Here is a 22,482-nt window from a genome sequence, read left to right as displayed (position 1 = left end):
TCCAAGCAGAGCTTCAAACTCAAATCCTCTGCATTACAGCTTAGTAGCTCATCTAAGACTTCCAACATCTATCCCAAACCCTACATCTACTAAAACCTTATCCATATCTTTGACATCTCCAGTTGTAGTGACTGTCATGTCCCAAAAGGAGACTTCTTATCATCCACTCCCAGAAATTTCAGCTCATCCAAATTTCTGCACAAAGTCTCACTCATCCCTTTCCTTGCCGATTTATGTTGGCTTCTATTCTCCTTCCAGCACCTCAATTTTTAAAGTCTTGCCCTCTCTAATCTTATCTTTCACTATCATTGTAATCTTCTTCAGCTCAAGTACTCTCAACAGAGCTAACAAGGTGTAGAGCTGGATGAACACAGCAGGCCAAGCAGCATCAGAGGAGCAGGAAGGCTGACGTTTCGGGCCTAGAGCTCTCTGTTTTTCTGGTGCTCTTGTCCCAGTATTTTGAGTGTTGCTACCTAGGTGCTGCACTGTGAATTTCCTCCCATTTCTCTGCATCTCTCCACGACTCTCACCTCATTTAATACCCCTCTAAAATCTACCCCTTTAACCAAGTTATTTGTCAATGCTCCTAATCTCCTTTTCCTTGATTTAGAATGTATTACTTCCTTATATTTACCTGCATTAAAAACTCCAAAGAGGTGCCAGTTGTTGTCTTTATATAAATATCTTCCTTGGGAATCAACCTGTCTAAAATCTATTGCATTTTGGAGTGGACAGACGAACCTGATGCACATTTTACAGCCTCCAGTGCATTATACCATGGTTGAAGAATACTTTTTCAGGATCTTCACACTTGACCTCACAGGTTAACATCACTAACGTAGTAAAAGCTCTTTGGTATGTTCTGAGATCATGAAAGGCACAATATAAAAACATTTTTTCCTCTCAATGTGGGTAGAAACATTTATTTTAGTTGTAGAGATGTGGGGCCAGATTTTCAAAAGACTGTGGACTGGGACTCAGTGACAATGGAGCTGTGGAATGTTTCCGAAGATCTTATTATAGAGTTCATTATGAGGCCTGTCCTTGAGGCACTGCAACTTCCTAAGCTCAACAGAGTGGACAAGAACAATCTGGTGCAGGTTAGAACACAGCTGCCAAGTTCACTGTGAAGCCACTAGAGATTTTCCCTGCATTGATTTCTAACTGACCTTTCATGAATTGTCTAGTGCTGGTTCCAGTGCATACATGGCCGTTTTTATATAATAAAATAAAACAAAACGCTGCAGATGCTGGGGATCTGAAATAAAAACAGAAACAGAAATCATCGGAGTCACTGGACTATAAATGTTAATCTGCTTTCTTCTCACAGATGCTGCCAGATGTGTTGAATTTTGCCAGCAATTTCTGAAACAGTATCTATCATTGTGGAACTAGTGACACTCTAGGGGAGCTGCCTGCTTTCAGGCAAGGCAGCAGCATGCTCCAACAAAGGGCAACTACCAGCCTTTACTCCTGGCATGGGAAGGCATCTCCTGGTTGAAGGTATTTGGTACCACTCATTGGGCATCAAGCTCACCTCTTGGCCAATTATGACATTTGTATTTCAAGATAACATCGGAAGATCAACACTACTCAGAAATGGGGTCAGATTGGTCAGATACTCTGGATGTTAGGTTCTCAATTCCACTTTGAAAATCCAGCCCCAGGTTCATGAATGTCAACCTCATGTTGCAAACATTAATTTAGGATTAATGTGACTTTCAGGAGTTTGACTGTTTACTAATATTCGTTATAAGCCCACTGACTCTGATAGTTATCTTGACTACACTTCTTCTAAGATTCCATTTCTTTTTATAGTCTTTTTTATCTTCATCTTATTGGTTCTGATGATGCCACTGACATTTCTTTCTTATCCATCCTCAGCCCCTCCCTCTCTCCCCAGAATCACAATAGGATTTTCCTTGTCCTCACTTTCCAACCCAGCTTCTGAAATCCGAGGATTATCCTCTGCTCTTTCCGCCACCTCCAGCATGATACCACCACCAAATATATTTCCTTTTTCTGTCTGTATTCCAAAGGGACTGCTTTCTCTGCAAACACTTCTATCTCTCCACTCCTCTATCGCCCCAACCCCTCATCCCATTCTCAGGGCACCTACCCATGCAATTGCCCCTTTGTCTTCTCTCTCCTCATGATCTGAGGTTCCAAATGTGAAGCAGTGATTTTTGTTTGTGCCTCCTTCAATATATTCTGTTGTATTTAGTGCCACAACACAGTTTCTTCTACACAAGGGAGACCAAATATAGACTGTTTATCTGCTTTGTTGGATAACTTCCGGTCCGTCCACAAACATGACCCAATCCTCCAGCTGCTTGTTATTTGTACTGCCAGCCTGCTGTCATGCTCACATTTTTGACCTAGGCCTGCTGCAGTGTTCCAGTCAAGTGGAATGTAAGTTGTGGGACCAGCACCTCGTTGAGTCATAGAGTCATAGTAGTTTACAGCATTGAAGATACTTTACAGCCTTTTGGGCTCAACATTGAGTTCAACAATTGAAGAATTTGAACTTTTTCCTCTGTTTTGATATTTTTTTCCCCAGAATACTAGTTCGTATCTTGTCCTCACATTTTTGCTTTCAGTCAGAACTGACCTTTACTCCACCATTAATAGCTACCAATGCTTTGTTTCTTTGCTATGACCATTACCACTCTGTTTGCCTTTTGTTCCATGATATCTGTGATCTCTAATCTCCTTTACCTTCTTACCTTACTCCTCTTTTGTTCCACCAGCCTCTTCCTTACTTTCCAACAGCAGGAAAGCCATCATCATATATTTACCTCCCTTCAATTCTGAAGAAGTCATGTTGGAGTTGAACTATTAGCTCTGTTTATTTCCACCAGTACTGAGTCTTTCCAGCTGTTTCTGTTTTTATTTATATATTTAGAATCTAGAGCAATCTGCTTTTATTACACAATGTTGATACGGTTGGAAGGAAGTTCAAAATGGAACAAAGTACAAAAATGTAAAATGTTGGTATGATAACACTACTGTCAGTTACTATATCAGAAATGCTAACAAGTTCTGTTTGTTCCAAGATGTCCATTGTGTTATGCCTGTGTCATTTAAAAAATTTGTTTTCAGGATGTGGATATTGGAGGCAAGGTCAAGTTTATGGCCTCAAATAAAAAAAACTGCGGATGCTGGAAATCTGAAACACACGGAGAATACTAGAAAAACTCAGCAGGTCTGGCAGCATCTGTGGAGAGAGAAACAGAGTTAACATTTTGAGTCTTCACTCTGAGTACCTGTGATATTATTAAATGATTGCTACGTGTTCATAGCATTTCTGCCTCTTAACAGGAATCCATCAAGACCAAAACAAATGCAGGCTCTGTTGGAACAATTTAAACCATTATGCCTCATGCACCCCTGTTTAATTCAACCAAGATTTCCCAAAACAGGATGACACCTGATTAAGGAGGGAAATAAAGCTCCTTTTTATACTGTGGAGCACAGTGCAATTTGCATCTATCAATAATCACATTGTGCGTGTTCTACCCAATGAATGATCTAACCTGTGGCCCTTCAAGAGAGCTACAAACCACTCAGCAAAATTATGAGGTTCTCATTAATCATTTTCTTGTGTGGATGCTGCTCCTGAGCTCTTCAGTATCTTCCCGTTAGTCCCTTGTACCTCTTTGCTCCTTCATCTCACACACTCTGCCCCAAGAAATGCTAACTCCAGGCTGCACTAAAGCTACAAAGTACAGCTCCATTTTGTGGGGGAACTGCCAGTTTTTCTATTCCTTCCCCCTGCCCTGTTTGTGGGTATTGTACATACAGCTTGTCAGTCAGAGGCACTGAGGCCCGAGCATCGAAATAGCTCTGGCCAATTGCTGAAGACATCCATTGGTTGTACGTTAGTCCAGTCATCAACACTGTGCAATGAAAATTGGCCCTTGGCCTCTGTAATCAACAAGGGACAAAGTTACACAGAATAATAGAAGGTCCGTTCCAGGCTCAGTAAAAGTAAACAGATCCTTTATCTATTGCACGTGTGCCAAATGAGGAGAAAGATAAAATTGATTCCTCGAGGAAAACATCTGATACTTTTGCTGGAAAGTGCACAAACCAAACAGAACATCAATAAAAGCTTAGATTATATTCTGGCTGATGTGGCATTATCATTTGAAATGCCTCTACTTGTATTTGTGGACCTCTCAGTGTAGTTTATTGAGTGACTGCCTGTTCTCTGTAGTTATAGATGCAGAAAATGCAGCATTGTCTTTTGCTGTAACAGGACATCAGCTAATACAGGGATGAGTACAATTTAAATCAATCCGGCCTTCTGTTGCCAACCTGTATATATACTTTCTTGCCTCATTAATTTTTCAATGGCAATTAAAATATCCACCACGACTCCAGTGACCTTGGCTGGGAATATTATGGAAGTAGGCGGGGAAAAGTAATTTTATCCACCAATAGGAGCAGAGAGTTCTGGCCCCGAAGTGCATTCTTTGCATCCCATAATAAGAAGCTGGACTGTTTGTTTGCATTAGCTCAGGGTGGGGATTTCTGTGAAGTTGCAGCTGGGGCCGATTACTGTTCACAGTGTGCACTGCAGTGGAAGACCTTAACTGTAGGTTTTTACTGTGGTTTGGGTATTAACGCAGGAGTGGGAAAGCAGAAAGAAATAAAAAAACAAAACCTCCTTGTACGTGATGTCTGACTGTGAGGGATTAACTCTGGGTAAGTGCCAGTTTCAGTTTATTGCTTCGTCCTCAGATCTCAGTCCCTGCACCGTGGTACAGTTTAAAAGCTGAATACTCTGCGGCAAATATTCACCAGCCATCAGTCTTCAGCAACTTCAGCTAAACTTGTTTTATTTTAAGTATGCAGCCAGGTCAAATTAATCATTCGCTAAGATGATGAGTCTGCAGGACTGTAAAATCTGTAAATATCCAAAGGCTTATGTAGTTAAAATAAAGACAGCAGAGGTCAGAAGATTAGTATATGAGACATGTTTAAACGTATGAAAATAGTCTCAGTGACTTTTTTCAGAGCATTGTAGTACTAAGAATTTCCAATGTTAATGATTCTCCTTATGAGGGTAGGTCATTCACATCTTGCAAATGTTCACATTTATGGAATTATAATAGAAAGTATTGGGTTATGGTATACCAGTATTTTAGAATTGCACTTTACTCACTTAAAATTACATTGTTACTCCTGGTATTTTAAGCAAGTTGAACACAATATATAAAGGTGTCTCTTTAGCTAACAAGAACCAACTTTGATGTTGTTCCAAATTGGATGGGACTGTTTAATTGCTAAATGGACAATTTGCATCAGTTCAGAAATGTGTTCAACTCGTGAAGTGTTGGGAAGTTCTCCCAATGGCTTAGTGAGATCACCTAGCATCATACAGACCAGAAAAGGTTAATTCTCTACCTATGTTGAGCTTGCTGATCACAGTTGAATAAAAACAGGAGTGTTGCAGTTGGCCATAGAAGAAGAGAGACCACCATGCACTCTGATTGCTTTGCTATCGTACAACCTCATCTGCAAGGGCCTTTATCCCCTTAATTGTCAGCACAGACTACCTGAAGATGCCGGAAATATGGTTCAGAAGGGATGGTGCATGCACAAAAACTTGGGACGAGTGCATCACCAAGGTGAGGCCTCTGTGCCCTATGGCCTGTTCGCTGGGACTCACACTGAGACAAACATCAACTGCACCTGGAAGACCATCAACTCGGTGAACGACGCTCTTTGGTTTGCCCGAAATTTATTGGTCTTCCAGAGCAAGGATTTGACCTCAACTGAGTGTTGCAGACTGGCACATGCCAAGGTCCAGGACTGCGTGCTGAGGGACACACTAAAGCTTGGGACAGTTGCTGCCAAGGCGCAGTGAGGAAAGATCAGCATCTAAGATCTTTCTGCCAAAGTTAAATGGGGGGTGTCCATTCAGTTATCGGACCCTCCTGCAAAAATAAATATAGTCTTGTATAAGTAAGAAATGCCTTTGGTTCGTTTGTTGAATGGAGTCAAACTCCAATATTTGTTTGTTTCTCCATATGCTACGAAACAGTAGAAGCTGTTCAAGTGACTACATATGCGTATAAAGAAACTTATGAATAAAATATATTTTTGAAATAAAAATGCATATGTGTGCAGATATATGCATCTCATTAGGCTTTATCTTCATGGAAAATTGCTGCAGCCACTCACTGTCAATATTTGCACAGAGTAATGGCATCTAAGGTGAAACTACCCTTTAAACAATTGGGGTAAATTATCCACACTGCAATGAGCTGACAAGTAATAGATGGGAAACCAGCAACTTCAGGATTAAAGAATCATCATAATCTGAAAGCCTGAGGCGGAAGCTAGATTCACCTTTGTGTCAATGCATGTGAAAATGTTTAACTCTGGTTAGAGGAGAACGGACACAGGGAGGCCTTATGGCTTAGTGAGTAGCATATGTTTCACTGAACCAGAAGCTATGGTTTGAGTCCCATTCTAGGACTTGTTGGCCATGATGAAAAAAGCATTTATGACCCAGTCAAACACGTCAATAATTGTAACATGCTTCCAATAGGCAGTCAGAGTAGGGAGAGTCCTGATTAGTCACACTCGATTCACTACTGTTTTACAGCATAAGACACTGCTTAGTTTTTGCATTGAAGAACTTGTGTTTTCCCCAGTTCCATGTACCATTAGCCATTGTCTGCTGGGACCACAGGTAGCTCTCTGTTTGAGTGGTGAGTCATTCAGTGTTGCTACTGGTGAGTCAGGAGGTGTAACCCTCAACAACAACAAGAGATCATCTATGAAAGTTTCTTCGCTATGACTAAATCGGAATGCTGGTTGATCTCATGGAAAAGATAGAGCCACGAACACAGTATGGACAGCAGCAACTTGTGACCTTAGCTGACATCATCACCTACTTAGACTAGAGTGTATAAATTTTTTTGTTTGTCTTCAGGCAATCCCAGTGTGCAACGTGGGAAAGTGGAACAGGAGGCACTGTGCTGAATCTGAGTGCTGAAAATTGGCTGCTGCTATGTTCCTCCACTTCTCAATATTGTGCAGTTGCTGGCCTAGGCTGTTGAGCTACTGCAGCAAGTGAAATGCTGCAGTTCTACAAGAATGTCCTTCAAATTATGGTAGACTCTCATAAAATAAAATTAACCCAAGGCAGGAGCATTGGAAGCAAGTCACAGCATCGGTGGCAAGAGTTAGAAATGTTAATGACTGCACTTGAACTGAGTACTCTGTGACATCAGATGCCACCATGTGATGTGATAGTTGATATACCGTAGATCTTCCACTGTCATCTGTGATATTTGTGTTAGCTCCCGTAACTTCATGAGACGTATGTCGTGTTGTACTGAAAATTGCAGCAAACCTTTGTTACACCACCCGGTATCTACGTAGATGCATTACAGCCATGGGTACTTGCATGTCTGGGCTCAAGCGAAGTAGTTCAGATATACTGCAGCATGGTTCCCTCAGTGTGCCATGCCATAAAAAAACACAATAAGATGGAGACTGCAAGCTTCATTATACCATCAAGTCACACACCACGGTACGGTGATGACATCACGAGCACGATCCTGAAAGGCATGCAACAAATTTGTTGCATCACAACACTCTGCTGTTGAGAAATATGAAGGCCTAATTACCTTTCCAGGAAAAGTTGTCATTGCTGAGTGCAATTACCTCCACCCTCAAAGCTTTCTCATAAGGAAGTAATTGGATGTGGCTGCTTTTATACTATCCGTTCTGATCTTCCTCAAATTTGCTACATTTTCCTTGGTGTGACAGCCATTGCCATTGCTGTGTGTCTGAAGAGTTCATGTATCGTTTTCTCTCCATTATCGTTGGCCCAATCTATATCCTCCATGGCCCAGCTCCTCCTATACCTACTTGCACCTTGGGTCTCTGCCCAGAATATTAAAAAGATCCTTATCCCGGGATTTAGGATTGGGTCAGCAGCTGCTGTACCCCAGACTGCTTCACTGAATTGTCCAAGTTTATTTCCCATGGCTGGAGAGTAAGGATTAAAGAGCCTAAGGTTTAAGGGTGTGCTTGAAAGAAATTTATTTGTACAAAATTTATTGTGTTAGGCCATGCAAAGATTTGTCACAGGGAACAGTTAAAGCAGCAACCACGCTAAAAGAAGGTAGATTCACAAACAGTTGTAGCAGAGGAAGGTGCAGGACCAGGACGAATACCACAGCAGTGAGATCAGTTTAGGGTTCATTTGGAAAAGATACAATGGTACCATGCAATCAATTGGAAGGAAATGGTTCTACAACGTGTGATCAGTCTGGTAAAGGTGAAAGTTCTTTGCTGGAGAAATTCTTTACTAAATTCAAACGCTTAGATTATAAACCAATTTTTATGAATACATAAGAAAGACCAGGCCCCAAGAAAATTCATTGCATCTCTTTAGATAGCATGATGTTAACCTTTTGAAAATGTTATAACATGAATTGACTGGGGATTAGAGCTGGTTTTCTCTTTCTGTTGTTTTTCTTGTTCATCCTTTCTAAAAATAGCAATTTAATTTGGAATACAGCTCAGTGGACATCTCCTGGCTCTCACCCAAAGAGACTCTTCACAGGCGGCCTGATTTTAAAAATCTGGTAGCGTTTTTAAACAGAAGAATCACACAACTGAATTCAAGAACAGAAACAAGTAACGCTGGTTAAACCACAGTCCAGGTGGCAAAACCCTGGAGATTCCCTTTCCTACCATCTTAAATAATATAGCATTTCATTACCATTTCCTCCCTGGCATGTAGACATTGAAAGATAAGAAAATAATACAAAGTACTTTGTGAATTTTAGTTGGTGTTAAATTTAGTTGCTGTGCTGCATTAAGTAATCTGAGGACATTGGCTAAATGTAAACATGAACAAAAAAAAATGAACATACTGAGCTGAATCTTGTGTGTTTTTGGCAAAGTTCAAGTTGTGTTGAGTTTTTTTTTGAGGGATCCTTGCTCTGAGACCTAGCAAGATTTCTCACTGTATCTTACCAAATTCACCTCATTAGTTACCTTCGTCACTCAGTGGCATTGCTCATCTCCAATTGCATCCCAACCGTACCATATACTGCTCTGGGTACAACTCACCACTCAGCAGATATCTGGTATCACTCGTGCCTCCAGCCACATTGAAAGCCTGTTGTTCACCCGGACAAGCACTGTCAGTTTAGAGCTGCCCTGCACAGTTCCTGCCATTCACCCCAGACTTAGCAGACAAGGAGAAATTGGTGTGCTGCTTTGTAGGCAGGGTCCTGGAGTTCCTGCTTGATGGAGTAGTGCAGATATGGGACATCCTCTTCTTCCAGAACCAACAGTGGAGGCCATAACACTGGAGAATGCCAGCCTGCTCCCAGGTTTCTACCTGGGTCAGTGCAGTCTCAACCATCTGGAGGAATGTCCAGCAATTGTTAAGATGAATATCAATGACTTCCTCCACTCCACCAGCATAAATCTCACCATCCTCTGTAGAATACCTTACATTCACTCTACCTCTGGTACTGTACCTTCCCTCCATGAAGACCCATCTCTATCACACACTATCAGCTGTAACATCTTCCCACTCAGTCTCACTCTCACCCACCACAACCCCGACACCACTAACCCTGCATACCCTCTGTGCTACCTACTTACTTGCTCAGGACAGCCCAACAGCTATGCCACCCAGTTTCATCTCCTGTAATTCCTGCCCCCTCTTTCATTCCAGGACGAAAGCAGTACTCAGTAGGGCAGAAAATCTCAAGATGAGTGGTGGGGCTGCCCAGTGTTTAGCTCTTCATCCCTTATGAGGAGAAGATGCTGTCCCTGACCACCCTGAATGTCTGACTGGCCATTTCAAGGCCCCTGGACTAGTAGCAGAGGCTGCTCTGGACTTCCTTTACTAGGCTCCCTGTGTAAAGGCTATCTCTCCTGACTTTACTAAGGTCTGCTGACAACTGAGACAAGTTTCCTGCCGTTGTGTTTGCATTAAATGGCAAGACAGAAGAACTGATATCACTGGCTGAGGGGGCAAAGGTAGGAAGGCAAGGCAATGCAAGGAAGGTAGACTCAAAGTGAGTGAATGCTGTGACAACGAGCAAAGAGCATAGAGATGTAGCCTGTTCTGGCCCATATGTTGAGTGTAGTCCCTTACCGCACAGTGTCCTTGCAGCAGCATTATAATGATAGTTGCTGGTGCAGCCCAGGGACGGTTCAGAACTGTGCCACTAGGGTTTTTAGAGGCTGGCACATGACAGATGCCAGTGCCTGTGGATGTTGGTGCTTGTAGTTGGTGCCCATGGAACATGACCCAGCATGTTGGTGCCCAGTGTCCAAAATGGAGCATCTTCTTGGAGCATGCTGTGAATTGTCAGGTATTAGGCCAGAAACCGCTCTGACTTTAATGTTGAGAATTCTCAATGCCTAGCTCATTTGGTGTGTTTGGTAAGACAGGAAGCTAAATATTATTGAAGTGAGTTGAGCTGTTATTAAGGTGTTGAACAAATAATAATCCCCTTAAATAGGCAACTTGACATTGCCTAGCAAAATTTGCCATGTCACTTGGCAACAACCTCTCTCTAATCAAAGAAACCAAATAGCCAGGTAGATAGGAAAGTGAAGAAGGTATTTGGTATGCTTGCCTTTATTGGTCAGTGCATTGAGTACAGGAGTTGGGAGATCATGTTGCAGCTGTACAGGACATTCGTTAGGCCACTTTTGGAATACTACATGCAATTCTGGTCACTCTGCTAAAGGAAGGATGTTGTGAAACTTGAAAGGATTTAGATAAGATTTACAAGGATGTTGCCAGGGTTGGAGGGTTTGAGCTATAAGGAGAGGCTGAATAGGCTGGGGCTATTTTCCCTGGAGCATCAGAAGCTGAGGGGTGACTTTGTAGAGGTTTATAAAATCATGAGGGGCATGAATAGGATAAATAGACAAGGTCTTTTCCCTGGGGTGGGGGAGCCCAAAACTAGAGGGCATAGGTTGAAGGTGATAGAGGAAAGATTTGAAAGGGATCTGAGTGACAACTTTTTCACTCAGAGGGTGGTGCGTATATGGAATGAGCTGCCAGAGGAAGTGGTAGAGGCTGGTACGTTTACAACATTTAGAGGGATAATGGCCAAATGCTGACAAATGGGACTAGATTTATTTAAGATGTCTGGTCGGCATGGACGAGTCGGACTGAAGGGTCTGTTCTGTGCTGTATATCTCTATGACTCTAACTGCAAATGCTGGAAATCAGAAAGCAAAACAGAAGTCGCTGGAAATGTTCCCTCTAATTTCTCCAGCTGCTATGTGGACAGCATTTGTCACCCATTCCTAATTGCCCTTGATTGGCAGTTTGAGGATGAGGTCAAGTGCATTTTTTCCACTTGTTGGTTCCCTCTCCTCCTGCTGCAGACCCTGTCTAGCAGCATTATTCACTCACTCACAGGGTGTGAGCGTCTCTGGCTGGGCCAAAATTTATTGCTGTCCCTAATTGCCCAGAGGGCAGTTAAGAGATCAGCCACATTGCTGTGCGTCTGGATTCACATGTAGGTCAGACCAGGTAAGGATAGTAGCTTCCTTCCCTAAAGAACATTAATGAACTAGATGGGTTTTTATGCCAAATAATAATAGTTTCATGGTTATATTAGACCCTTAATTCCAGATTTCAAATTCACATTCCACCGCCTGCCTTGGCAAGATTTAAACCTGGATCCCCAGAACATTATCTGAGTTTCCAGATTAGTACTCTAGTGGCAATACCACTAGGCCATTGTCTCCCCCTATACTGAAGCTGATCCGACCAGCTTGATCAGTAATGATGGTGTTATCACTGGATGGAGGATGGGTTGCAGGGGGAAGGGGGTAACTAACATTAGGTTCCTTGGTCCATGTTTGACTTGAAGATATGAGACTTCATGGAGCCTAGAATCAATGTTTAAAAACTGCCAGGGCAACTCCCTCCTACCAGTGGGACAGGACATGTGATGGTGATGGTGATGGTGGTCTCTGGGACATAGTCACACACACAGAATTATACCATACAGACAATGTCAGGTTGTTGTTTGACAGGTCTGTGAGACAGCTCTCCTAATTTTGGCACTTGGCCCCAGAGGAAGGAGGTCTTCTCAGGGTCAAAGTGGCTGATTTTGCTGCTGTCATTCCTGGCACCTAGATCAATTCAGGGCACACGTCCTGTTTCATTCTATTCTTTAGACTTGGTTGCGTTTTGATACAACTGAATGGGTTGCTACACCAATTCAGAGGGTTTGTGGGTGTCAAGCACATTACTGTAGGTCTGGAGTTACACCTAGGCTTGACCAGGTATGGACAGCAGATTTCCTTCCTGAAGGGTATTTGTGTTTGACAACAGTTTCAATTCCATTAGACGAGTTTTTAATTCCAGATTTATTACATTTCAACAACACCAGGTACTGCGATTTGTACCCATATTCTCAGAGCATTAGCCAGGGCCTCTGGATTACTAGCATAGTGACAATACCACCTGCCACTGCTTCAGATGGACCATTGTGAAAGTACAAGGTGCTGATGGCGGATGGATGTGGATTTTCAGGAGGATAGCTGCAGTCAGCCTTGAACATGGATTTTTAAAGGAAGTTCAAGTGTGATGCCTTGGTATAAAATCTTCCCTGGTGCCTAGATCTCGGAGCTCTCCATGTGGTGCTGCAGGATGTCAACGTGCTACAGTTCTTTTTGATTCCTCCTTCATCTGAGGAAGCGTTGATCTCCACCATGTCTGCCACAACCAAACCATCTCTCCTTAGCAGTGCCAGGTTCTGTAAAGAGCAGCAAACCATCCACAATCTGCGAGGCTGTTGCGGGGGCATATTAAATTGCTCCAGTTGGTTGCTTGAGGCACCTGGATCTCAGTTTCTGGAGTTTGATGGTCTGCTTGGTATGACTTGCATTATAGTTTTTTTGAGTTTCTTTTCTGATGCCATCAGCCATGTTACAGTTGGTGATCATTTTTGGTGAATATTGGTCATTAGGAGTGTCCTAGTCTTGCTGGGAGTGGGCGGGTGAAACACTGTGGCGCCTTGGAGTTCTGTGACTGTCCCTAGATAAAATAATGCATAGGATCCACAGGATATCCGGTGGGGTATTGAGGGAACTAAATGCTTTGTGTTTAATGATGACAGCAGGTCTGTGGGAAGCCTGATGATCGCTGACCCAGGAAAGTCCAGTCATGGCACCGAAGCCTCTGGCTCTCTCAGCCTGATTGTCCGCATCAGATGTACTGGTTGACCATCCTGAAAGGGGCATTGCTCACTGGCTTAGTACAGTGGTGTGTGGCTGGTCAGGAGATGCTGTAATTGTCTGATATGGACTCATGCAACGGACCTGTAAAAATTCAGGGCCATATGAACTATCTAATAGTGGGGCTGTGAAGGCAATAGGAAAATTACAGCAATCCTTCAACAGATTGTATCTAATAACTGAGTTCAGATATGGGCTCAACTAGTTTCAGCAGCAATGTTGATACAGCAAATGAGAACTGCTTTAACCAACTGTCAAATTTCTATGTCGTACTTTCCCCAGTAATGAGACAAGCAGGTTGTAAGCAATGCAGTCTTAACCATGGAGTATTTTCCATCCAGTCTTAACAATAAAAGTGGATGCTTTCAGTATTTTATTTCAATGCCAACAATTGACTATTTTGAGATTTATGGAGGAAGTCTACCAAGACAGTCAGCCTGGCTGGCCACAGTGTTAGTTACCCATGTAAGTGTGAACCATTCACTAAATAAGAATGAACAATTACAATTTACATAGACGATTTGGAGTTGGGGACCACAAGTAGCATGTCAAAGTTTGAGGATGACACCAGGATGAGTGGAGGAGCAAAGAGTGCAGAGGAGCCTGAAAGTTTGCAGAGGGATATAGATAGTTTAAGTAAGTGGACGAAGGTCTGGCAGATGGAATTCAAAGTTCATAAATGTGAAGTCATCCATTTTGGTAGGAATAACAGTAAAAGGGACTATTACTTGAATGGAAAAAAATTGTAGCATGCTGTTGTGCAGAGGGACCTGGGTGTCCTTGTGCATGAATTGCAGAAGGTTGGTTTGCAGGTACAACAGGTAATTAAGAAGGCAAATGGAATTTTGCCCTTCATTGCTGGAGGGATTGAGTTTAAAAGCTGTTACAGCTGTGTAGGGTGCTGGTGAGGCCGCACCTGGAGTACTGTGTACAGTTTTGGTCTTCTTACTTGAGAAAAGATATACTGACACTGGACGGGGTGCAGAGGAGATTCACTAGGTTGATTCCATAGTTGAGAGGGTTGGCTTATGAGGAAAAGCTGAATTGACTGGGATTATATTCTTTAGAATTTAGAAGAGTGAGGGGAGATCTTATAGAAACATATAAATTTATGAAGGAAATAGATATGATAGAAGCAGAGAGGTTGTTTCCACGGGAGGGGTGGAACTAGAACAAGAGGGCATAGTCTCAAAATTAGGGGGAGCAGATTTAGGACTGAATTGAGGAGGAACTTTTTCACCCAAAGGGTTGTGAATCTGTGGAATTCCCTGCCCAGTGAAGCAGTTGAGGCTTCCTCGTTGAATATTTTTAAAGCTGAGATAGATAATTCCTTTACTGTTCAAAAAATTAAGGTTCATGGTGAGAGGGTGGGTAAGTGGAAAGATCAGCCATGATTTTATTGAATGGCGGAGCAGGCTTGAAGGGACAGATGGCCTACTCCTGTTCTTAGTTCTCATGTTGTAGTGTTCTAACTTTGTCTTAACTGTAGAGAGAATTTTTCTCAGTGCTGTTTTTATTTTTTTGGCATTACATAATGAACAATAGGAGGTCTTTGGAAATCTTAACTCCATGCATACTGTGTAGGCATTCTGAAGGCATAAGTGTGCTCTGACTGACGGAGGTGGTTCGTTCTGACCTTCTGCATAATACTTGTATTCATTTCTCCTCCGAGAAAAATGCATACATTTGGATGCATCTTATTCTCAGACTTATCCTGACTTGTGTGCTAACTTTTCTGTGCACAGAACATTAAACACTAAATAGATTTTTTTTTGGCCAGTCCAAGAAACAGGACAGTTTTACTGCTGAGGAAACTCTGGTTAAAAGGGAACTTGCTTCTATATTTTAGGAAGCGTTAAGTCACTTTTATAGGATGAAACGTTCTGCCAACTGCTACAATAATGTAAGATATTAAGGGATTCAGATGATGTCATTTACCAATGATACCTGAACCCAGATGTTTCATTTTATACATGTCATTCTTTGTCCTACAGCAGTACGTCACTGTGAGAAAATCATTCAACTCTAACTGCATCATTGCTGCTTATCACCTATCCACCAGTACGATATAACATTACATCTCCTGGTCGGTGTGCCCACTGCTTTTCATGCTACTTTTGGGACTGCAGAAGCTGGCATCCGACTGGTTAACAGCTGTCTGAGATGAGATCTCCTTCTGAGTGATTGAAGTCCCATTTCCAACTTAAACGCTGCTCCCAGCATTAAATATCAACAAGGGCACCAACAGGATCATGGGCCAGGCCCCCAAAGGCTCAGATAAAATGGGAGGAGGGATGTTGGGGGGTCAGGAATGGAACTAGGGTGACCCATAAGTTTCAGCTTGTAGAATTTTATTGTGCAGGAAATGGTCCACCCAACATATCTGTGATGATGTTTTTGCCCCACAACAGCTTCATCCCACTCTACTTCAGTTAACCTTATCTGCATATGCTCCACAGTTTCTCCCTTGTACCTATCTTGTTTCCTTTTAAAGGCATTTGTACTATTTGTCTCAACTACTCCATGTGGTACCAACATGCATGCTTTAACCACTGTCTCTTGGTAAAACAAAATATCTTGAATTCTTTACTGGATTTGGTAATGGCTGTCCTAAATTTTGGCACCTAGATTATAACTTTCCCACACCCAGATAAAATGATACTGCTTTACAATTAACCTATAAAGAGGCATTTGCAAGGCCCTTGCAATATTATTCACCCGAGAAACTAATGTAATATGATCAAACCAATGCTGTATTTTTCAGCTGCGCAATTCTTTAGTTTTGATGGTTCAGAATTAGAACAACTGCTTATTTTGAGAAGAAAAATAATGCTTATGCATTTCCTAGTTGTTTTGAGATCAGATGCTAAAATTCAAGTGCTTTCGATTTGTAAATGACCTCTCTCCCATTCACAGATCAAAATTACTGGCTTAAGTTATTAGCAAGTGAAATGTATTGTCATTTTTAATACAACAAAAATCCTTTGAACTTTTCTTCCTTTTTATGCTGTAAATCTGCCATCCTTGATATTCTTCTTACCTATAATACTCTCTATTTAAAAATAATTTTGTTGTAGTCCTCGATCCACTCATAGCTCATTCTCTCCCAGATATCTCTTTATTTCTTCTAACATTTTCAGCTCAGATCCAAGTTATATCTTATTTGATCATTTTGGAGGATTACAAAAGGTGACTTAATAAAGCAGAATCTCACTTAACACCTTTTAAAGCAAACACTGAATTACATGGACACACAAGTGAAGGAAACCAAGTCAGACAATGCCTTAAACTCAACCTGGTTTTAATTTTCCAGTTGTAGCGTACTGTCCCATTCAATTCTCAATATGTGATTCTGGAAATAGCTCATAACTTAAACTGACAGAAACGTGTACATTCAGAGACAGATAATGGTGGAGTTCAGGTGGTGATAAGATTTTTACAACATACGATGCCAGGCTGGTGATTACTGCCAGTATTTTTCAATTGTGGTAAGGTGTGGAATCAGCTTTCTCCTCAGATGGAGAAACATTGTGCCGTGAACATTTAGATTTTCTTAGCCTGTCAATATGGACCAATGGAAGAAATAATCCTTTGTCTTGGCTTCCGTTGTGGGATAGAAGAACCTCCATAATTAGTCCAGCAAAAGTATCAGTTATGCCATGTAGATGCTGAATTCTTAATCTGTATTTTACGACTGCTCCTGTATACAAGTGGTAATCATAACTTTGGGTTGGAGCTTGTTTTTCTCAACATCTGGTATATTTACAGATAGTGACATGAGATCTCAGATATTTAAGTGCAACATAATCTGATGACTTTATAGTTTAAATGTGGAGGTCTAAAGTCATTTTTAGAGTGCAACCATTAAACTGAAAGCAATGTAACCACTACAGAGCTGTAATGCACTGACAATTTATTGCTTATGGTTTTATTATGTGATCCTGTTTAAACTATAAATAGTCAGGTGCACGAATGCATTCTGATATTATAATGGTTTAGTCACCCAACACTTGTGTAAACATCATAAGCTTTTATATTGTTTAAACTGGCTCCATAACCATTTTAGGAAACAATGTATGTGGCTATTTTGAAGACGTAATTTCACAGTATGTTAGCCACAAATGGTACAAAGCAAGTTTTAAAAACTTGACGTTACCAAAATTTGAGGTAGTTATCCAAACTCTTCTCCTAATTATACTTGCAAGCAGCATGTAAACACCAGAGCAGAGCTCTATGTATTAGTGTTTACACAAAAGCACCACTCTCTGTTTTGCCTGAGCAAAGAGAGATGTGCATTAAACAGTGTAACTGCCCAGTCCTGAGGAGGTGTCTTTGCCCTGAAATGTCGCTGGCATCTATTTCTTGATAAATGCTGCCTGATCTGATGAGTATTTCTAAGTTTATTCTTTCTGTTGTCAGCATAGCTGCACCCTAGGTTTGGGATTACTCTAAGCATCATACCATGATCAAAAAGAAATCTGCTTTTACGCACAGGTGCCCATCTAGCTTACAGATATATTGTGATTTTCATTATCACGGAATCTTATAGCAAAATGGCCCATTGTGTCTGTACCGGCTCTTTGACAAAATTATCTAATGACTCTGAAAGCCTTCTCCCTTTCCCATACACTGTAAATTCTACTGTTTAAGTAGATTCCTAATTCTCTTTCGATAGTTAGAGTCATATATGGCTCACTACACTTTCTGACAATGTATTCAACATCACAACACTCACTGAGTAAAATGAATTCTCTTCCTCTCCTGTCTGCTGCTTTTGCAGAAGTGTGTTCTCTGGTTATGTGGCACTTCAATAACTTGAAATAACTTTCAATAACTTGAAATTAGTTGTACTATTCCTCACAACCCTGTCCCTTATTTCATTAAAGGACCCAATCCAGTTTATTGGACATCACTGATATATTCAACCTATTCTAACAGTTGTTTAATAATTCATAACTCCACTAGTGCCAATAATTGTTTTTTGGCATGGATTCATGTGTCACAGATTGATGTGTCCAAGATTCCCCAGCACCAATGTTAAACTGATTGACCTGCCATGTACAGGTTTATCCCTTTCCCATTTTGTTTTTACATAAATGTGTAACATTTGCATCCCCCAGTCACTGGCATCATTCCTATACCAAACAACATTGAAAGATTGCGGCTAGATCCTCTGCTATTTCCACAATTATTTTTCTTAGCATTTCATCCAGACTTTTCCATTTTGAGTGCTGCCAATATGTAAGTATAAATTGTTTCTTTCCTCTATACAGTTTCTTTGTACCTGCCTCATTTATTGTGATATTTGCAGAATTGCCGTCTTCCGTGAAGATAGACACAAAGTCGTGTTATGACCCCGACCAGATTGCAAACTTTGTTATGGTCCTGAATGAGAATATCAAGCTATGTTATGACCTGGTTAGGGACCAGTAGCCATTACCTTAAATAGGTTAATTGGAGATCCAGGGGGCTTTAGAAGAGAATAATGCCACACGACACCATGGTTTGAGCAATCAACTAGACTGTACAAGTTCGGAGAGTAATACAATCCACAAGACATGTACGACTTATTTCTAACTCGCTGAATTAATGTGGTAAATAGTGGTAATAGACTATGGACATACACATCAAATAGCTCATGATAAAGATAGATCCCATGGATTTCTCAGCAACTCCCCCCAACAGACCATTAATGACACAGTGGGTCATCAAATCTCATTTAACCTCAGGAGGAATTACAATTCTCTGTTTTTGCCTTGAAACTCCCTCTCTCGAACAACACTCGTGGACTGCCTCAACATGTGCTCCTGTTTTGTTTGATCATCTTCTTTCCTAGGTCTATGCTCCCTGGACTCCAGAAAAATGGCACTCCAGTATTAATTCCCCAGCACAATTCCAGCTTTTTGCCAACAGCAAGCATCACCAAGTTAGGTATGTCCCTTAGTTTTCCCTGAGCTCTAATCTTGCTCAGTTGTGTGAAACAAATATACCTATAGACTTTTCAAACACCATTTATACTGATCTACACAGCTTCTTATGAGCCACCACAATATTTCTTTCTCTTCCTGATTCTTGACTCTTAATATTTTGTTCATACTGCTTTTGTCTCTCATTTCCTTTTTTCAGTTATCTGCCATTTTTGCACATCAAAATTATTATGGTGGGGCTTGCTTCACTTATTTGGCTGGACACCTGGTTTGTGATGTAGAGTAAGGCCAACAGTGTGGGTTCAATTCCTGCACAGGCTAATGTTACTATGAAGGACACTCATTCTCAACACCTCTCCTCACCTGAGGCATGGTGACCCTCAGGTTAAACCACCATCGGTCATCTCTCTAATGAGAGAGTAGTCCTATGGTCTGGTAGGTGACTTTACCTTTTATGTTCACTCAACCAACCACCATCAAAAATTTCCCTTAAATTCATTGAACAATTCAGTCAAGTTTGACAGACACATTGCTGGTGTTATAAATGCGATGTTTAGAAAATGTTTTGTGACAGTTCCTTTAAAGTAAAATGGAGGATTGGAGGAGGTCACGTGAGCTGCTCTGCATGCTACCTGGTGGCAAGCATCAGTGGCTTGGTTGCTATGGGGACAAGAGGGTTCTAAGTCAAGTATCTTGCTCAGAAGTTGGAAGATGTTCACACCTGCAGACAATGGCAAGAGCATCTGTAGTGATTTTTCGCAGACTGTCAGTCTTTTGAGTCTCAGGGAGGTGTTTCAGGCTTTTGAAATGGTTATACTTTAATTTGGTTGCTTAAGTTAATTCTAGCTTGAAATTAAGGATCTAGTAGATAGTTAATCAGCATTTCTACCTGGATATCTTTCTCATGTGATTCATATTGCCATGAGATGAGACATGAGAGGGGAAACTCGATGGAAACCTGTTGTAGTTTTGGGTTGTGCAATGTAGCCCAAGTAAGTGGTCAGCTTATCATGCAGGTACTTAATCACTATCAGGCTGTTAATTGGCATGATCAGCTTTCTTCCCTGCCATTTATTGGCTACTTAAGGGCTTCAAATGCCCCATAGGTCAGAGGATTTTATAATGCTTTTCCTTGACACAGGTAAAATTGTAACGGAGGTGAGGACAGCGTTGTAGGTACAAACACTGGTAACTCAGAAAGTCATGGTTCCTGTATTTTCTCTGGTTTGCTAATAGATGTTAGATGAAATTCACTCTCGACTGCAGCACATATTTCCACCACTCTGTCATGATACAAGCCCAATGGAAATTCTGGGGGTTTTCTTAGACTTGAAGTGACAGCTCTTGATTAGTACGGCATATCACACAGAATATAGAGTATGCAGAACAACTGGACCGAAAGGAAAGAAATTTTGACACAGTTCCTTCTGAAAAGCAATGACCTAAAGTGATTAATGACCCTTTGTAAAATTACACAGGAAAATTAATACATGCAGGGAACAGCATCTAACCATTCCAAAACAATGCAGATGCTTTTGATTAATAATATAGAACAAAACATCTGCAATCCATTAGGCAAAGTGTACTCACTTATACTATAGTACTCACTTATGCTATAGTACTCACTTAGAATATGTACTCACTTCAATAACAACATTGTAAATACAGAATAAAAACAGGGCTTAAAGAGTACTAGTCAAAGTATAATTTTTTCTCTGAATGTATCCAAGAACTCAGTTTTGATATGGCCATAAAAATCAGGGACATTGCGTTCTTTTTGTACAATTTATTCACATTCTATTGTCATGAACATTCACACCCAAGCTATTTTATTAATCAAAAGATTCTATTAACAAAAAGGACAGAAATAAACCTGTTGAGATGTATAATTCTTGTAGACATTACTCCATGTGAGTTGATAATATCTCTGCAATCTGAGAATCAATGTAAATGTCAACCCTATAAAGAAAACAGCTCAACAGAGGTTGCTGTCATCAATTTACAGGTCTGCGAGTTGCCATTACAAGGACAGCTTAACTAACTAGTGAAAGAGTAGTGAATGTACTGACGCTGTAATGGGATAGGTGAGAGATTTGCTGAAATTCAGATTGCAGCTTCTGGAGTATCTACATTCGCATTTCCTTATCAAGTATTTAAAGTCATTCGTTCCTCAGTCTGTTCTGAGTTGCCTGGTCCCTGATCCTGTGAAGTGCTTCATTTTGGCAGGAAGAACATGGAGAGAAGATATAAAATAAATAGCACAACTCCAAAGGGTGTGCAAGAGTAGAAGGACATAAGAACGTTTCTGCATAATCACTGAAGGTGGTTGGACCTGTTGAAAAAGTGGTTAATAATGTATGCATTATCCTTGGCTTTATAAATAGGACTATGAAGTACAAGAGCAATGAGATTGAGTCCAATATAAATGTTGTAATTGTACCAGCCTCCAGCACTTCCTCTGGCAACTCATTCCATACCATCCTCTGCATGAAAATGTTACTCCTTATGTCTCTTTTAAATATTTCCTGTGTCACTTTAAACCTATGCCCTGTAGTTTTGGTCTCCTCTACCCTGGGGCAAAGACCTTGGCTATTCACCCTATCCATGCCCCTCATGATTTTATAAACCTCTATAAGGTCACCCCTCAGCCTCCGACACCCCAGGGAAAATAGCCCAATCTATTCAGGCTCTCCCTATAACTCAAACCCTCCAACCCCGGCAAAATCCTTGTAAGCCTTTTCTGAACCCTTTCAAGTTTAACAACTTTCCTATAGCATGGAGAGCAGAACTGAACGTAGTATTCCAAAAGTGGCCTAACCAATGTCCTGTATAGGTGCAACGTGACATTTCAGCTCCTATGCTCAATGTACTGACCAATAAAGGCAAACGTACCAAATACCTTCTTTGGTTGTGGTTGTGTTTTGTCATTTATCGAACTTTGGTTTGACCACATTTGGAATACTGCGTTCTGATTGCCACATTACCAAAAGTATGTGGATACTTTGGAGAGGGTGCAGAGGAGGTTCACCACGATGTTGCCTGGTATGGAGGGCGCTAGCTATGAACAGAAGTTGAGTAGATTAGGATTATTTACATTAGAAAGACAGACGTTGAGGGGGGACCTGATTGAGGTCTACAAAATCATGAGAGGTATAGACAGGGTGGATAGCAAGAAGCTTTTTCCCAGAGTGGGGGACTCAATTACTAGGGGTCACGATTTCAAGGTGAGAGGGGAAAAGTTTAAGGGAGATATGTGTGGCAAGTTCTTTACGCAGAGGGTGGGGGGGGGGGGGGC

General features: G+C 41.2%; 1 protein-coding gene across 1 annotated transcript in view; it reads left to right on the top strand.

Moving 5' to 3' along the window:
- Positions 1-4,494: 4,494 nt before the first annotated feature.
- The window catches only part of eml1 (EMAP like 1), a 256,780-nt gene continuing 238,792 nt past the window's right edge, over positions 4,495-22,482 (top strand). Inside the window, exon 1 of the mRNA XM_048600146.1 lies at positions 4,495-4,710. Coding sequence (XP_048456103.1) covers positions 4,683-4,710 — 28 coding nt within the window. The 5' untranslated portion in view covers positions 4,495-4,682. The remainder of the gene's footprint in view (positions 4,711-22,482) is intronic.

Source organism: Rhincodon typus, chromosome 8 (assembly GCF_021869965.1).
Source record: "Rhincodon typus isolate 14 chromosome 8, sRhiTyp1.1, whole genome shotgun sequence".
Taxonomy (NCBI): domain Eukaryota; kingdom Metazoa; phylum Chordata; class Chondrichthyes; order Orectolobiformes; family Rhincodontidae; genus Rhincodon; species Rhincodon typus.
The sequence above is the reverse complement of the archived record's forward strand: the minus strand, read 5'-3'. Positions and strand labels throughout refer to the sequence as shown.